We start from the raw sequence: 17,615 nt of genomic DNA, 5'->3' as shown, positions 1-17,615 counted from the left end.
TCTGTGACCGCGGCCAGCACCCCTTAACGGAACTCTCCTGGGACACGTTTACGAAACTGTCCTCACAAAAGTGGTCGGCTGACTTGTACCCCTGCCTGAAGTCCCCAGAGGGGCTGGAGAGAGTGGACACTACCCAAGGCTTTCCCGCCACCCCGTGCTGGGGTGAAGGGACACAGCCGGCGTGCTGCCTGGAATTCTCCACCCCGCGCCAGGCGGGCCAGGGCCTGTTCCCTCCGCCCGACATCCCGCTGCTGAAGGCAGCAAAGAGCAAGTGACGCCAAGTGACAGAAAAGCAGACACGTCCCCACTCAGGCGCGTCCTGGCTGCCTCCATGCGAAGACACAGCCACACTCTGACAGCGGCCACCGCGAACACGCAACAGAGTATCATCCAGGGGCCCTTCGAGGCCGCCAGCCGTGTTGGGGTTGCGGACTTGCACTCCACTGCTAGGGGCAGCCCCCTGCCGGCGACGGCCAGACTCTACAGCCACCCCGAATGCAGACGCCAACGCAGGCCTCCTCCTCGCGGCCCCGCCCATCCCAGATGCCCCCAACCCTGTGCCCACGTGCTCCAGGCACCGCTGGGAGCCGCCAGCCCCGGCACCGGGACCAAAAGCCATCGGCCACCTGGTGAGCAGGCGGTGAAGCCCCCACGGGGCCGAGTGAGTGATCCTTACCCCTGTCTTTGGTGGCTCTTCCAGGGGTGGGCACCTTGGCGGCCTTCTTTCTCTTGCAAGCACTACTTTTCATCCTTCTGGTTTTCTCCCAAGGATCTTCAGCGAGAAGGGAGAAGGGGAAGGAAGGAGAGAGGGTGAGCAATGACACAGCACACAGAACGGCCGGCTGGCGCCCGGGTCCTACAGAGCAACGTGGCCGTCCTGTCTGCTCCCTCGTCCTGCTTGCCGGTGTGGGCGGCCGAGCACAGTGCCGGCGGCCCACCTGACTGTCCATCCCCTCAAGGCGTTCTGCGTGGGGCATGACACACTCCCCCTCACTACTCACCCTGACGGCACAAATTCCCGAGTGTCTGGAGGCCAAGACACCCAAGGACAGGAACAGCCTCCCATCTTGGTCTCCTGCACCCAGCTCAGGGCTGGCCCATGGCACTCATGTTTGTTGAGTGAATAAGTGTCTGAATGGGCCCACAAGTGAGCCCATGGGGCAGTGCCCAGCCAGACTGAAAATCAACTTGGCAGAGAGAGGAAGGAGTGAGAGCTGGAGCTGAGGGGCCTTCCCATGGTGGGGTCCACCCCTGGATGGACAGGTGGGGACACAGAGACCCCCAAAAGGGGAGAAGGTCGTGCAAGTCCCACGGCAAGCACAGTGGCTGACCCATATGGACCGGCTTCCTGAGGGCTGGTGTGGTCACCTTTCCCTGCACCACTTGGCCTCATGTGTCTCTGTCCCAGGCTGGGGTGGGGGCTGCGTCTGTGAAGCACCAAAAAGCCAACCAGCCAGGGAGTGCGTGTGAGCAGGGCCGAGGGCGCGACGTCCCTGCAGGGCCAAGGTGATGGGCGAAGACTGGCTCAAGGGCTCCCCAGGCCCCCAGTGCGGCTGGGTCCTGGCCTTGGCCTGGCCCTGCCTCCTCAGTGCCCGACCCTGCCGGCAGGAGGGGCCTCAAGACGCAGCCCGCACAGAAGGACAGATCCTATAGGACTCCATGTGAGGGCCGAGAGGGTCAACCCAGAGGCAGGAGGTGGGGCGGTGGTGCCAGAGCTGGGGACGGGAGGGGGTGAGTGTCCAGTGGGGACAGTTTCAGTTTGGGAAGATGAGAGTCCTGGAGAGGGATGGTGGGACGGCTGCACAATGTTGTGAATGTGCTTAACGCCATTGATGTGTGCAGTTAAAAATGGTAAATTTTAGTGTGGAGATTTCTCAAAAAACTGAAAATAGAAACACCACATGACCCAGCTCTCCCACTACTGGGTATTCAGCCAAAGAACTTGAAATAACAATTCAAAGAGACTCATGCACCCCCATGTTCATTGGAGCATTATTCACAATAGCCAAGACGTGGAAGCAACCCAAGTGCCCATCCACTGAGGACTCGATAAAGAAGATGTGGTGTATACATACAATGGAATACTACTCAGCCATAAAGAGAGACAAAATCTTGGTTCCCCTTTGCAACAACATGGATAGACCTTGAGGGTATTGTGTTAAGCGAAATAAGCCAGACAGAGAAAGAGAAACACCATGTGATTTCACTCATATGTGGAAGATAAACTAGCACGTGGACAAAGAGAACAGATTAGTGGTTACCAGAGGGGAAGGGGGTTGGGGGGTGGGCAAAAGGGCACATTTATATGGTGACTGACCAATAATAAAGTACAAGGAAAATTTAACAATGTTATAAGCTATTATGACATCAATAAAATTTTTTTTAAAAGATAAATTTTATGTTATGTGTATTTTACCATAATTTAAAGAAAAAAAGACCCGGGCCCTGTCCCCACACCCTGCTTCCAGAGGGTTCCAAAACTAGGATGAAATGTGACCGCCAAGAGCTGTGACCGATGACGCTGGGTACTGAGGTCCCCGACTGACCCCCGGCCAAGTCCTGAATTTGGCTGATGGGCCCCAGCAGCCTCCGTGAGGTGGGAACACAGAGAGTGACCAGTTGGACGAGCTGAGGCCTTCAGGGTGCTCGAGGACGGAGGAGGAGGAAGACAGGAGCGCTCGCCGGGAGCCACAGCAGGGATGGGCCGGGCCAGGAGCACCCCAGGTTCTGTGGGGAGCTGCTGGTGGCCGTGGTGAGGCCAGAGATGGGATCAGGGAGAGGGTGCTGCCCCTCGGACCTCACCCGCATCAGCACTAGGCTCACCCATCCCACTGGGGCTGGACACACGTTGGAAAACGTGCCTGTGGCTGCTGCCCAGTGGGGTCCGACCCAAGTGTCAACCATCTTCACTCCACCCAGGCCACCAGGACAACACTGGGATGGGCAACGACTGTTCCCCGGGCACTCAACTCTCACCTCATCCTCCCCCACCGCCCCATGGAAAACCCACACTATTCCCCAGGGCTGAGACCCCAGCAGCCTCAGGCATCCGGGGCGGCCTAACCTCTGCTCCTGAGTCCTTCCCCCACCCTGGTCTGGGGTCTCCAAAGTCCCCTCCTCCCCGCCTTCCCCATCCTGCAGACAGAGCGAGCCTGCCAAAGCCCAGACTCACCGGGCTCCTGCTTAAAACCTGCCCACGGGTCCCACTGCAGGGGATGCCCTCCAGGCTCCTTGAAGCTGCTGCCCTCCAGCCCCTGGGATGTTCCCGGCTGCCTCTCCATTCTCACCCCTGCTATATGTCAAGGGAATGAGTGAGCCAAAACCTAGCGGTTCCCTAGGCCCCTGGACCCTTCTGCCGACCCACTGCCGACCCTTCAGCACCTCCCTGGCAAGGCGGGGCCATCGGTGGGACAGGCGGGCAGTGTCTCTTGCCTGCAAGATGGAACAGGGAGCCCAGGAGCTGGCAGGACCTGGAGGGCCTCGGGCCCAGCCGCTATGGCTGGCATGTGACCATGCAGGAAAGACCTCACCTATTCCATGAAGGAGATCTCAGCAAGGAGACGCCCCTGCCCAGCGCCCCCCACTTTGAGCCCCAGCCTGCCCTGCAGGCCCTGCCTGGATTCCCTCCCCGCTAGGGAAGCGGGGGGTTAGAAATCTGGCTCCAGAGAATGGCAGGCTGGGTCCAAATCTCTGCTTGGCCCCTTCATGGCTGGGGTCCTCTGTGACCCTCAATGTCCTCATCTGTGAGTGGGGAATGTAACAGAGCCAATCTCACAGCAGGAGAGAGAAACCGCGCAGAGAGTGTTGGGTCCAGAACCGTGCTGCCCTCACCGTGGCCTAAGCATCCGACCAGGGGTACCAGCATGGCCGGCCACAGAGCCACTCACCTGAGGCCTGGCTCTGGGAGACCGCAGAGGGCTCCTGATCCTGGCCAGGGATGGCCTTGTCTTCAACTCTGCGCTCAGCGACACTCAGGACGCCTAAGCCTGGAGCAGAGTGATAAGAAGGAAGCATCGTAAGGAAAGAGATTCTGTGAACACTTTCCAGGAATAGGTCCTGGTTCAAAAGTCTTTAAACACAGCGCCTTTGACCAACGCCTCAGGCCCGAGCACATTCCGCAGGGCCAATCCCGACAGGTGCAGGCACTCGGCTGGGAAGCGGGCTGGCGGCGCCATGGCTTTCCCACCAGAACTGGCACAGCTGTCTCCCAGCAGGGCTCCCCGTGCCCTCGAGCTGGGCCCACGCTGTCGGATCCCGCAGCACAGGAAGGGGATGTCACAGCAGGTGCCTAAGGTCTTGTTTTGCGAAGAGAAGTAATGACTTAGAGGGATGCACCCCGAAGTGCTGACCGGGGCAGTTTGGGGGAGCGAGGCACACAGGGAGGAGTGCCCACTTTGTGTCATTCTTCATGCTTTCCAGATGCGCTACAAGAAAGCGGCAGTGCCACCTCCTCTAAGAAAGAGTCGCAGAAGGACGGGTCCTGTGGGACTCCACTCCTGTGAGGGCCCTCGAGGAGCCAACCCACAGAGACAGGAGGTGGGGTGCTGGCGCCGGGGCTGGGGGAGGGGAGGGGGTGAGTGTTCAGTGGGCACAGAGCTTCAGTCTGAGATGAGAAAGTCCTGGAGATGATGGTGGGGACGGCTGCACAACAATGAGAACGTGCTTAATGCCACTGAGCTGTGCAGTTAAAAGTGGTTAAAATGGTAAAATTTATGTGATGTGTGTTTGCCACAATTTAAAAAAACAGAAGAGTGTATCTTAAGAATAATAAAAAATGAAACCCCTCTCCTGTCCCATGGAGAAAGCTAGGCAGCCGCACGGAGATAAAGCCACACGGCTGCACCTCAACCGCATCCAGCACGGAGATGGTGGCCATGTCTTTAAATCTCCAACCTCGCCCGGGCCTGGCCGCCACGCCCCAGGGCCGGGCCACGCCTGGTCCTGAGGACCTTGCAAATCCCCTGCGGGTTTTACAGGGTTCCTGAGCCAAGTCCTCACACACCTGATCGCACCACTTGCCCCCCCGAGCCCCCTCCCCAAGGGCTGCGGACTCCAGGCCCAGGGGACCGGGTCCCTTCCACGCCTCCAGGCACGCCCTGTGGACACCCTGCCTCCATCCCAGCATCCCTCTTCTTTCCATCAGCCTCCCCAGCCTGTCTCTGTGTCCATCCGTGAATCAATTCTTCCTTAAGCCCAGCTGGGACACACCTCCCGGGAGGACCCTAAGCTCCATGCGGCTTCCAGGCTGTGAGCCCCTCTTGGGGCCTCGGGGGCACACTGCACTCACCTACCCAGTTGGCCACCAGCCCGGGCGGGTCCACTCAGGCGCCCAGCACGGCCTGGCCTGCAGCAGCCCAATCCTACCGGCTCTCCACCCTCCCCGCGGCATCACCGCCCGCCTGCCCCTCACTGGGGAAACCTGCCACTGACCTGGGTAGGCCGGGGCTGGAGGGGCGTTCGTCAGTTTTCGAACTTTCCTCCGGGGGGCTGGCGTGGAGCTTTTGCAGAGGTGTGAGGTGCTGGAGAGTGTCCAGGTGCCAAGGGAAGCACAGCTCGCCTGCCCCCACACCTGGGCCCGGATCTTGTCCCTCAGCTGCTCTAGCCGTGGGTTGCTCTCCCTGGGCTGCCGCCGGGGCCCCAGCACCTGGGGGGGCCTCTCCTTCCAGTGCCTGTGGGGAGGTGTGCAGGACCCATGGCCCCCAGAGGAGCCAGAGAGACGGCCGGATGACACTGAGCTGTCCCCATCGTTGTCTCCCTCGCCAGCTGACCACACCAGGTGGCTACAGGCCTTTCCCTGGGGACCCAGCTCCTCGATGTAGTCAGACCAGGTCAAGTGGGGAGCTCCCCACAGGGCGCTTGGCTGCTGGGAAGGCCTGGGCCACCTCAGGGCAGCCATGAAGTGGTCCTTGGCCGCAGGTGGACAGAGCCTGCCTTCCCTTGGGAGAGAGAAGCAGATACAGCTGGTCAGGGGTGGAGAACGGGCAGTGCTGAGCAGAACGCCTCACACTGTGTCCCCACTGTCCCCGGCACCCCCTGCTCCCGGTCCTTCCTGTCTCGGAACACCCACAGACTGAGAAAGGCCTGGGGGACCGACACATGCCCCCGAGCGTGACAGTGCCAGGACATTCTCTCTTGGATCCCAACCTCACCCCTTCCACGATCAGCCCGATTTACAGATGGGGAAACTGAGGCTGGGGAAGGCCCACAGCAGAGGCACCCTGGCCCCAAGTCCTGCTTCTTCACACTCACTCGGTGCCCTCCAGGGGAGACGTGCCATCTCCCAGCATGCTGACACGCCCCTAAGTCACAAACAGTACCTGGGCCTGGCGCTGGCCTTCCTGATGGTCGGTTTCCCTGGGCCCCCGAGGGAGAAGGGGCACTGCCTCTGGCTATCTTTAGGGAGGGGCCGGATCATTTCCCGAAGGCCGGACGGGTTGACATGGCCACAGGCCGGGGAGCAAGGGCGGAGCCAGGGGAGCTCCCAGTCCCCCCGTGCCCTGGGGTCAGATGGAGCTTTCACAGGGCAGCCTTGTGGTCTGCAGCCCAGCGCCCATCCCTGCCCACGTGGGCGGGCAGGCTGCTGCCCGGCTACAAATGCCAGCCTGTCCCGGTCCCCGGCCTGCAGTGGACGCCCTCAGGACATTCATGGGAACTGGGTGGGTACGGTGGGCTGCCCGGCCCTGGGCTGATGGCCTGGGGGGCCTTCCTAATGAGCTGCCTCTCAGCGGGGTGGGACAGAGTTCCGGGTGGCCCCATGACAGCATAATAACCCTGTGTCACTCAGCGACAGAGAGCCGAGGCCTTCAATTCCTGCTGGGGCTCTAGGTCGTGCGCCATCCCAGTCCTCCCAGGGCGCCAGGGCCAGCGGCTGCTGTGCACGGTGAGTGAGCTGGCCAGGGTGGGGGTCAGGCTCGGGCTGGGGCCAGAGTAGGGTTGCAGTGAGGGAGGGGCTGGGAGTGGGGGGTGGGGCTCCCAGGGTCAGCGTTAGAGGCAGGGGCAGGGGCAGCCTGGGAGCCTGGGTGCAGGAGAGAGGCGCCAGCACGAGGCATGTCCCCAGCAGCTGGACGAGGGGCTGAGTGCTCCAGCCTTGAGGCCAACATGAAAACATCAGCCACCTCTCTTGAGGCCCTGGCCCTCTGGCCTCTTGGGGCTCGTCAGGGGAAGCGCACTGGCTTCCCAGCTCTCGCTGGCACATGCTCAGGACCCCTCTTGCACATGGAAATAGTTCTATAGATGCCCGAGTGCCTGGACCCCAGGCCTGCTTCTCCACCCCTGCACTCCTGGGAGAGCACCCCAGCCCCATCCGCCCCCAGTGGGCTTCCTGTCACCCCGACGATCCTGACAGGGCAGCGTGGAGGGGAGGACGTGGGCTCTGTGGTCAGCTGGCCCTGGGCTCTGCATGGTCCCCCCAGGTGAGAGCTGGACCCCAGCTGCAGCATATCCTTGGGCAGCCAGAGACCCTGCCCCACCCGCCTCTGGGTAACGTGAGCATCCGCTGAGTTCACTCCGCGGTCGGGGAGCGGCCTAGCTGGTCAGGGACACTCGCTGGTTTTAGCAACTGCCCTGAAGGCATTCCACCAGAGCGGCCCCAGAGAAAAGGGGCTCTGCAGCAGAAGACCCTAATTCCAGGCAGCACGGAGAACGGAGGGCCACCCTCGAGGCCACTCGGAAGAACCTGTCCTGGGAACCAGGACGCCTGGAGACGCTGCTGTCTCCGTGGGGCAGGGCACAGGGCACACAGCCCCATGACGAGCCACCAGCAGGAGGAAGGAGTCACCCTGGGGACAGGCCCTGCCTGGAATATGAGGTGCCGTCCCCTCCACCCCACCCAACCTCCCCTATAGTCGGGATGAGAGGAAGCACACGTGTGCCTCAGAGAATAGGGCAGCAGGACCCCAAATCCAGGCTCCAGCCCCAGGGCCCAGGACCACACCTGGCAGTCCAGACAGATGATATACCTACGCGGGCAGGTCCCCCTTCCAGCAGCACCATGGTAGCCATCTGGCTCTGCCTCATCAGCCTGGCCAGGAGTCCCACGCTGCCCAGCTCGACTGCAACACTGAGGACATGGCGCGGCAAGGCTGCAATGGAGCAGCTCCCACCCGTGTGTTTGCGTGTGGTCGGCCGTCCCAGAGAGCTGGCCTGGGGCCACACAGGGGAACCCCAGGGGCCCTTCCCGTGGCTGCGGGGCACAGCATGTTCCTGTGACGTGCTGGGTGTACACGTGGCCTGCAGATGGCTTCTGCTACACGGGGCGGGGGGAACAGCTCTTGGGGTGCTGCAGCAAGCCAGGGCGCATGTCATAAGGTGGTGACCATGGCATCTCCCACACCACCCGTAGAGACTGGACAACCGAGGGTACGCCCACAGACAGCCTGACCTCCTTCTGTTCCCAAAGAGCCTCCTTGCCCCGGGCAGGGTCCCCCAGCAGCCTTGATAAGAACAAAAGCCCACGGCCGCCACCTGGCCGAAGAACGGCCCTCGCTGTGGCCCCACCGCCCCCGGCCAGCCCCCGGCCCTTCGCATCAGTTGCGGTCCAGGGGACATTCTCCCAGCATCCTCCTGGACTCTCTGGCCCTGCTCCCGAAAGAGCAGAGGGAAAGGGTCATTCTCAGCAGAAGCAGGGGGAGCTGAGCGCTGAGAAGTTTCTCCCAGGGGAGGGGCGGCCTGGGGACCCTTTTCTGCCATTAGCAGGAATCAAGCTATCCCCAGCGGTCAGTGGAGACTCTGACCTCTCCAGAAAGAAGGCCTGGAAATACGGCGGGCAGTCAGTTTAAATGCTCGACTGTTGATAAAAGCAAAGCCATGAAAACAAATGCGCGGTGAACTAGGAAACAAACCCGACAGGGCCCATGTCACCCTGTGAGTGTGACAAACTGCCAACTTCCTCCCTCTCCTCCCTGCCCTGCGGGGCCTTCCCGCAGTCCCTTCACGACTGAGGCTCCAGATGCAGCTCACACGGCCTCCCCCTGCCCAGACCCTGGCTGATGTCGCCCACAACTGCATGCCCTGCAGTAGCCCGTGCCTGCCCCAGGCTCTTGCACCCACTGGGGCGACTGAGGCTCTGAGCTGGGCTGCAGCCCGGAGGCCGCGAGCAACAGCGTCAGCTCTCTCCCTGGGTCACAAACCGTCAGGCTCCAACAACGCCACTGGGCAGAGGCACAGCCTGGGGTCGAGGAGCGTCCCCCCAGGTCAGGCCTGCGCTCGGCCCCAGCAGCATCTCAGCTAAGCCTGAGCCCCACGCAGGTCCAGCTGGAGGCTTGCCCCAGCTGGTGAAGCACACGCGGCTCCCGTCCTGACCCCTCCCTGGCTCGCGCCTGCCTGATGCCAGGTCCCCTCCCCTTGCTGTGTGAGTGGGGCCCCAGGGCCACTCCCAGCCATCTGCCTCCCCCCTGGGCCGGGGACTGCTGGGGCAGGGGTGGCCTGGCATGCGGATGCTCATGGCTGTAAGAGCCCCCAGCGAGGCCGGACCTATGCAGAGCAGGGAAGGATTCATGTCACACCATCCGGCTCCGTTCCACAGGCGCAGCACAGTCTCACGTCCAGGGTCCTGGCAGGGTCAGAAGCCGGAGAGTCTCCACAATAGGTGCCACCTCCAGGGCCCCAGGAAAGACAGTGGCCCCTATGGGTCCCCAGGGCCATGCTGAGCCACTGATGGGGTAGGAGGGTCACAGGGCTTCTTGGTGGGGGAAGGGCGGATGTGAAGAGCCAACAGAGCAGCCCACGGCCCACTGTGGGCACACAGTGGACACAGTGATGGAGAGCCCCAGCTCCCAGACACACAGATGCCCGCTGGTGACCTCGGGTAGGTCACTGAGCCCTTGGGCATCAGTTTGCTCCTCAAGAAAGCTGGCAGAACACTAGCCCTCGCCTGGCAGTGTTCTTATAAGGGTCCAAAGACAACATAGAGTGCCCCCTGGGGGCCGGGCACACACTAGGTAAAGAAAACCAGGCACCTCTGTCCTCACGCAGCCCACTCAAGAGCCAAGACCGCCAGCCCAGGCCCTCATCTGCCGCCTGGGGCCGAGATGCACCTGCCAGTACAGCCCGAAACTGATGACTCACCAGGGCGGCAGTTTCTGGCCCTCACTGCCACCAGGGGCTGCCCCTGGCCTGGGGGCCAACTGTGCCCACACACCACACCACAGCCTGCTGCACTGTGAGGAGCACGCTGACGTTGCGGCCCGGGCTGGCGGGCGGCCTCGGGGCGGGGAGGGCTGCCTTCTGGAAGCTGGCAGGCTCTGCTCTAAGTGCCCACACTGTTTACCCCTCTCCGCCTCGTCGCTAGCAGAGCCAGCCCTGAGCAGGCCTGGACAGGCTCAGGGACGGAGTCCGCAGACGGCAAGGAGAAAGGCCCGCCACCTCGCCACTGCCTCCAGGCCCCAGGGATGGAGACCACAGAGAACTCGGCAGCAACAACAGCTGGCACAGGCCTGGATGTTAGCATGGCTCCCAACGGCCACCTGCGCAGACCCAGCCCTGGGGAAGCAGCGGTCCCCATCGTGGACAGACCCAAACTGGCCCTGGACCCTGATCAGAGTCTCAGTTGCAACAGGCTGTGCCCCGCAGCCCCAGGCAGCAGGGCCAGAGAAAGGGCAGGGGCTGAAGGGTCCAAACGGAAGGCCTCCCGAGGCTGACCCAGGCTCTGTCACATCTGGGGAAATGACTGGCAGGTGGCAAGAGCACCTGCGCACAGTGGGTCCTACTGCACAAAGCACACGCATCCCCTCTGATACACACTGTGCACAGAGACACACACAACAAACACACAGACACACACAACATACATAGACACACACAACATACACACACAACACACAGGCACACAACATACGCAGACACACAACCTACAGAGACACAACAGACACGGACAGACACACCCACACACAACCCACATGTAAAGATGCACAACACACACACTAACAGACAACACATATACACAACGCACATGCACAGACACACAACGTACACAGACACACAGACACACAACACACACATGGATACACAACAAACACATAACATATACACAGACATACAACATACATACACAAAATAGACACAAATACACACTGCCCTTCGCATGGGGGTCTGGTCAGGGCGGCACCCCAGTCTCTGCCGCCCGGCTGTGCTCCAGCAGACACAGCGTCTCCACCAGCTGCTCCCCAGGGAGGCCAACTGACACCCCGGGGCTGGTCGGGCCCCAAGGGGACTCAGGGCCACACAGAGGTGGCAGACGGAAGGGCAGGAACCAGGTGACACAACAGGTAGTGATTTGGGAGGACAGGTGGAGGTCAGGAGGAGGGTGCGGTTGAGGAAACCAGATGGAGGCGCTGACGGGGTGCTGAGGCAGAGATTAACACTGTGCACAGACGTGGACAAATGGCAGGGCGCGGAGCAGAGGGCTGCCCGCATCCCGCAGCCTCTGGGCCCCAGCGCTCACACAGCCCTCAGCTCAGCCACCAAGAACCAGAGGCAGTAGCCAAGTCAACCCACCAGCCCGCAGCCCCCCAGGGAGCCCTCAGACACTGTCCCCTCGTGCCAAGGAGAGACTCACAGCCACGCCAACAGAGAGGTCAGCAGGGAGCTCCCCCACCCCCAGGCCCACCCAAGCACAAGGCCCCAGGCCCTGCCACCTCCCTGTTCTCCCGGCCCCGCACCCCACACCCCTAGACCTGGTTGGCCTCCTCCAAGGCCAAGGTCAGCTTCGGCCACCAGAGCAGCCACTCAGCATTCTGGCCATGGAGAGCACCATCTCCTGAGCCGGCCACCCCTTGGGACACCTTGCCAGGGCCAGGTCTGTGCCCAGTGCGTTCCCCAGGCAACCTGGGGCTCCTGACCAAGCCCATGAGGAAGGCGCTGTCACCTTGCCCACGGTCACAACAACCAGAGCAGAGACCTGCCCTCGGCACCGGCTCCCCCAAGCCAGGAGCGCCCAGGATAGCACAGCAGCTATGGAGCCCGGCAACTCCAGGACAGGAACCTGCAGACATGGACAACCCCACCCTGGGGACCAAAACCATTCCCAAAGGCTCAGAACAGTCAATATGGGCCACGGCTTCTGGCGGGCACGGCTGTGGGTCTCCTTCCACCTGCCCTAGCTCACACTCCTCAACAGGAGCCTTCCAGCAGGATGGGACAGCCGAGGGGCCCAGGCCCTTTGCCCAAGGAGAGTTAGCTAGAGGGGGTCCATGCTGCGCTGGCCCCACTGTCGGACAACAGACTTGCCAGGTGTAACCAAACACAGAGTCAGCCATCAGCACCAATCAGGGCCTGGGACTGTGTTTATCACCATTTTACAGCAAGTGCGGGGAACTGAGCTCATTAGGTGACAATCTAGTGCCGCCCCACAGCAGGACCTAAGCCCAGGGGCAGGGCAGCCCAGTGGGTCTCACTCCCAGGGGCAGCCTAGCTTTGCCCTTAAGCAGGCCCCAAGCCCTCAGAGGGAGCCCCCAGACAGGAAGACCTCTCCCCAAGGAAGGAGAACAGAGGAGGGGTGGCTGGTCCTCACCTGGCCAGGTCCATGGAAGAAGGAAAGGCTGAGCCCCCTGCCTGCCCTGCGTGTACCCAAACCCCCCCATCCACCGGCCCTGTCCGCCTCCTGACCCCTCCTCTTCCCCTTCCCAGCCCCTCCCCCAGGTGCCTGGGGCAGATAGAACAGCGCTCAGCTAAAGCCCCTCCAGGGTACTCACCAGCTAGAAGGCTCCAGGCCTTTCCACCTGCCGAAAGGTGCCAGGCAGCAGCCATGGCTCAAAGGACACCTGCAAGCAGAACCCGGGGACCCGGGCACCCAGCTTCCAAGTACGCGGTTAGATCAGGCGGGAGGCCCGCCCTGACGTTGCCACAGAAACCTGGGCGTCCATCCGTGCGGGCTCCTCCTCCAGGCCGGCTCTGCGGAGCCTGAGGCACCAGCGCTACGCGCCAGGGGCCTCCCCTGCGCGCCCGGCGCCACCCGGGGGGGGGGGGCACACACCTGGGGCTCTCCTCTCCGCTGAGCCCTAGGGCGCGGGCGCAGGGCAGCTAAGGGTCTCGGGGCACTGCCTAGACCCCGCCCCAGCTGGGGAGGGGGCAGTACGCGCCCGGCAAGCGAGGGGCGAGAGAAGGTCTCCAAGGGCTCGGTCCAGAGCCCCGCCCCACGAGTCACCGCGGCCGCCTCCTGCCCCCAGCCCGCTGCCCCTACTTTCTCTCTCCTTCCCAGGGAGCCCCCAGCAGCCCCCCGGGTCTCTGGCAGCGCAGCCTGGCGGCTAGGAGCCAGGGTCCTGGAGGCGGACGGGGCCATCCGGTCCTTCTGAAACACGGTGCTGTTGGGGAGGGACACTAGGACAGTCCAGGTGGGCGGCGGCGGGAGGAGGCAGGAGGCAGAGCGGCGGCGAGGTCCGGAAGCGCCAAACTCAAAAGCCGCGAAGCCCCTCGCGTCCTGGGAACCCGCGTGGCAGCCTTGGCAGGGGACCGACCGGAGGGGCGCGGGGCATGTGGCGGCCGTCTGTGCCTGGACGCGCGCGCGGATCCTCGGGGCCCGGGTCGCTCGGCTTAGGATCTGTGCTCTTTCCCGTGGGCCTTGGACTAGTGTTTCAACTAGGGGAGCCGGTCAGTGTGTAGGGAGGGCGAGCTGCCCCCACCCCGCGCCCAGCTCCAAACGCGCGCCTGCAGGCGGGGGCGGGGCCCTGGGAGTCCTGGGGGCGGCTGCCGGCTGACGAAAATCGGGGGTCCTCCCAGCGCGATTTAGGTGGGCTGTGGGGCCCATGCCGGCAGGTGGCGCTCCGTCCCTGTCGTGGGCGGGGAGCCAGGGCCACCCCCCAACCCCCACCACCACGGGGTGCTGCGGAGAGGGGGAATCTTCCAAGACTTTGCTGTCCCTGCCACCACCCCACCCCCAGAAGTTGTGCCTTTCCCCCTTAAGAAACACTCTAGAAAGATTCTTTTGCCAAGAAACTCCTCTTGGAATTCATGAAATTAGATTTGAAAGCAGACTCAGATCAGCCTGGGCTGTTGAATACGCAGGAGCTTGTCCCGACCCTCCTGGAGATGGCAGTGGGGGGGCAGCAGCCCCTCCCCCCCTGGGGCGTTGCTGGACACTGTCCCAGGAGAGCTGGTGACCTGGCAAGGCTACCTCAGACCAGAGCCGGGCCCTCCAAGCAAGACCCTGCTGGAGGGGGCCTCCTCTCTGGGCCAGAGAGTCCGGAGAGAGGTGACCCCTGGAGTTGACAGGCATGATGCTGGAGCTCTGTACTCTGCGCACCTTCCTGGACCTGCCTCCGCCACCACGGCCAGGAGACATCCCAGACTAGGGCTATGTCTGGACGCCAGGTGTCCAGCGTCCGAAAGTGGATGAGGTCAGGTGTGTGCTGGGCCTGGGGCACAGGTTGACTCTGTCCGTGGACATCAGAGAAATGGGGAAGTTGTCCAGGCCCAAGGGCTGAGCACGAGGGCTGGAGCCTGGAAGAAGGAGCCAAAATTCCTCCCTGAGAGTTTCTGGAACATCCTTCCCAACCCCAAATCAGCGAAAAAAGGCCCCAGCACCCCCAGGGGGCAGCAGCACATCCACTGTCCAGAATCAGCCATCCGGTCCCCACGCCTCCGGGCGGACACAGCAGCCTGTGCAGAGTGAAGGGCCAGGAGCGCCTCAAGCTGGAATTCTGAGATGGAAGCTGCAGATCCAAAAAGCACCACAAGTCAAACAAATTAAAATATTCTTTCTTTGTTTAAAGGAAATATGGCGATGTAGATGAGTCTCCGAGCTTTCAAACACCTCTCCTGGCCACCTGGCCACCTCTTCAGTCAATGGGTCCCAGGTCTGAAAGCTGGCTCAGGGCCGAAACTGAGTCCGGGATTGTGCTGTTTGTGGGGTGACCACCTCAGCCTCTCCGTCTCCCATCCTTAATGTCCTCTGACCATGTGAGAAAGGGCGCATGGCTCTGCCTCCCCAGGGGGACCTACAGCAACTGCACTGGGGAAGGGAGTGCCAGAGGTTTTAGGGACCATAGGACCGGGCCAGGGTCGACACTGGTATCCAGAGACCCCTGTTAGAGTGGTGATTAATGGCATTCTGCCCAAGGTCCAGCTTACAGGGGGTCCACTGGGTTGCAGACCCACCCAGTGGTCACTTCCCCAGTCTGTGAACAATGATTGGCATTTCCCCCATGGGATCCTTGGTCTGTGGGCAGAGCCATCATCGTGATCATAGTGCAAAGGTTAAAGGAAAGCTGTGCAACTCCTCCCTCTGCAGCCAAGAGAGTAAAGGAGACCAAGGTCGCCTGTGGGGAGGGAGACGGCGAGATGGGTGCCGTCCTGGAGGAGCTGAAGGATGCAGGGGCATCGGTCTCCTCATACGTCCATTTCATTCACCGGTCCAGTCCTTACTAAAAGGGAATAGATCCTGGAGGGTGACCACAGCCTCCAGGGCAGAGTGATGTGGCCCCAGGGACACGAGGCCCTGTGGTGTGGTGCATTCTCCATCCCATCAGAGACAGACCGCGTCCTCCACATGGATGCACACAGCACATATGTGCAGCCGCCCAGGGCTGTGTGTAACTACCCTGCCCTGGACCACAGCGACGTTCTTCACAGTGTCACATCGATCCATTTCCTCAGTGACATGATGTGGCTGGGCTGGCTGAGCAACATGCCGTGGTGACACATGGGCACTCAAGAGGGCGGCCTCGGGCAGCAGCAGATGCCACGGCCAGAGATCAAGGAGATTCTGAGGCCTGCCACACCTGTAAAAATTCTAGCGGCCCAGGGCAAAGGGGCGTTCCTGGGCACCTGCTCAGAGCAAAGGACGGGTTCCTGCATCTTGCACCTTCCGCCATGAAGAGGGAGGCACCACTCCTGGCGAGCTTCTGCAGGTGCTGGAGGCAGCACAGCCCCCACCCAGGCATGTGCTCTGGCCGTTTCCCAGGTGACACAGAGAGCTGACAACTTGGAGGGCACCCGGAGCAGGAAAAGGTCCTGCAGCGGGCAGGCTGGTGTTGCCTACATCAGTGATGGGCAAGCTTGTGGGCTTGGTGGGCAAGCCCAGCAGGAGAATCAGGGCCCAGGCCCCTGGGGTCTGCAGCAAGGTCATGGCATCTGCAGGAGAGAGTGCCAGGCTGTTGCGGGCTGAATGTTTCTGCCCTTCCCAAATCCATACGTTGAAGCCCTAAGCCCCAGTGTGGCCATCTGGAGTAGGGAAGTAAGTAAGGTTATATGGTGTCATAGGGGTGGGGCCCTGAACGCATAGGATTAGTGTCCTTATAAGAGGAAACATGAGAGAGCCTGCTGTCTCTCCCTTTGACCCCTGCCCCTGTGCACACACAGAAGAAAGGCCCGTGAGGTCACAGTGAGAAGGTGCCTGTCTGCAAGCCAGGAGGTCCTTCCTGGGAACCTAGTTGGCCAGCACCTTGATCTTGGACTCCCAGCCTCCAGACTGTGAGAAATAAATGTCACTTGTTTAAGCGGTCCAGCCTGTGGGGTTTTGCTATGCAGCTTGAGCTGACTAAGACACACACCTTTTGAAAAATAAGTCCTAGTGTAGCTGGGCACTACCTACCATGTGGCGAGAACTGCCCATGGTGAGCACAGTCATTGGGCCACCCGGTCACAAGGCAGAGCAGGCCCAGCGCAGCCCACGTGAAACAGAATACGGGACATCTGGAACCCAGCAGGGGCAGGGGCATGCCTGAACAGGGGGTCCAGGCCCCACGGCACCCACTGCCGTGGCACGCGTCCCCTCAGCTCAGCAGCTGCAAGAGGAGGGGCTTGCCAGCCCGGGCTGACGAGGCAGCTTGGGGCCCTGCATGTGCACGGGGACAGCACGTCAGTCTCACTCAGGGCCTGAAAGGCAGGGGGTGGAGGACAGCCTCCAGTGGGGAGAACGTGGCCTCTGGTCCCCCTCTTTGTGTGGGAAGAGAAATGGCTTGAGGGGCAGGGGGAAATGGCCTCCCGCCTGGTGAGGGACCCAAAAAAGAAAAGAGTGGACCCTGTGGAGAAGGAGGTCTGGGCAGAGGCACGAGGATGGGCACATGTCCCCAGCAGGAGGGACACCTGGGCCTGGGGACAGAGGGTGGAAGCAGGGGTGCCCCACTGCCATCACCCCGAATGACACTGGGAGCCCGGTGCTTCTCATCCCTAGAACTCTGGGCTCTGCAGCGGGGCCTGCAGCCTGTCCCCCCCCACGTCCTCCTGAGCCACCCTCAGGACAGAGGCCCCAGGAATCCGGGCAGAGCTGCTCTGGCCGTGGATTTGAGTGAGTGTAGGGTGGGCTGTGTGGAGCATGGAGACCCTCCCAACGGGAGGGCTCATGGCCAGCTGAGGGGCATGGCCAGCCCTCAGCCCCTCCAGGTTGCCCTCAGCTCCTCCAGGTCGCCCTCAGCTGCAGAAGGCCGCCTTGTCCACCAGGGTGCCCCTCCTGGGGCAGCCCAGTCTGGGGACTGAGCACGGCGGGGTACAAAGGCCTGGTCATTTCAGCTGGACGAGGCCACTCTGACAGGCCGCACTGGCCCCAGAGCTCCCACAGGGCCGCAGGGCAGGCCTGCCCCTCCCTCCCCATCCGACAGGGACGGGTCCCTGGGCACACGGCGCACCTGAACTCTGCCTTGGCATCCGCTTCCAGATCACCCGACCCTCGACAAGGGGGCCAA

At 62.1% G+C, this 17,615-nt stretch overlaps 1 protein-coding gene across 1 annotated transcript in view; it reads right to left on the bottom strand.

The window, feature by feature from the left end:
• CCDC187 (coiled-coil domain containing 187) overlaps window positions 1-17,615 on the bottom strand; it is a 65,801-nt gene that overhangs the window by 40,066 nt on the left and 8,120 nt on the right. Inside the window, exons 2-5 of the mRNA XM_046680971.1 lie at window positions 7,959-8,245; window positions 5,431-5,936; window positions 3,888-3,986; window positions 677-772 (exon numbers count right to left, since the gene is read on the bottom strand). Of these exons, the coding sequence (XP_046536927.1) occupies window positions 677-772; window positions 3,888-3,986; window positions 5,431-5,936; window positions 7,959-8,245 (988 nt within the window). The remainder of the gene's footprint in view (window positions 1-676; window positions 773-3,887; window positions 3,987-5,430; window positions 5,937-7,958; window positions 8,246-17,615) is intronic.

This window comes from Equus quagga, chromosome 1, assembly GCF_021613505.1.
Source record: "Equus quagga isolate Etosha38 chromosome 1, UCLA_HA_Equagga_1.0, whole genome shotgun sequence".
NCBI lineage: Eukaryota > Metazoa > Chordata > Mammalia > Perissodactyla > Equidae > Equus > Equus quagga.
Note: the sequence above shows the minus strand (reverse complement) of the source record. Positions and strands in the feature narration are given on the sequence as shown.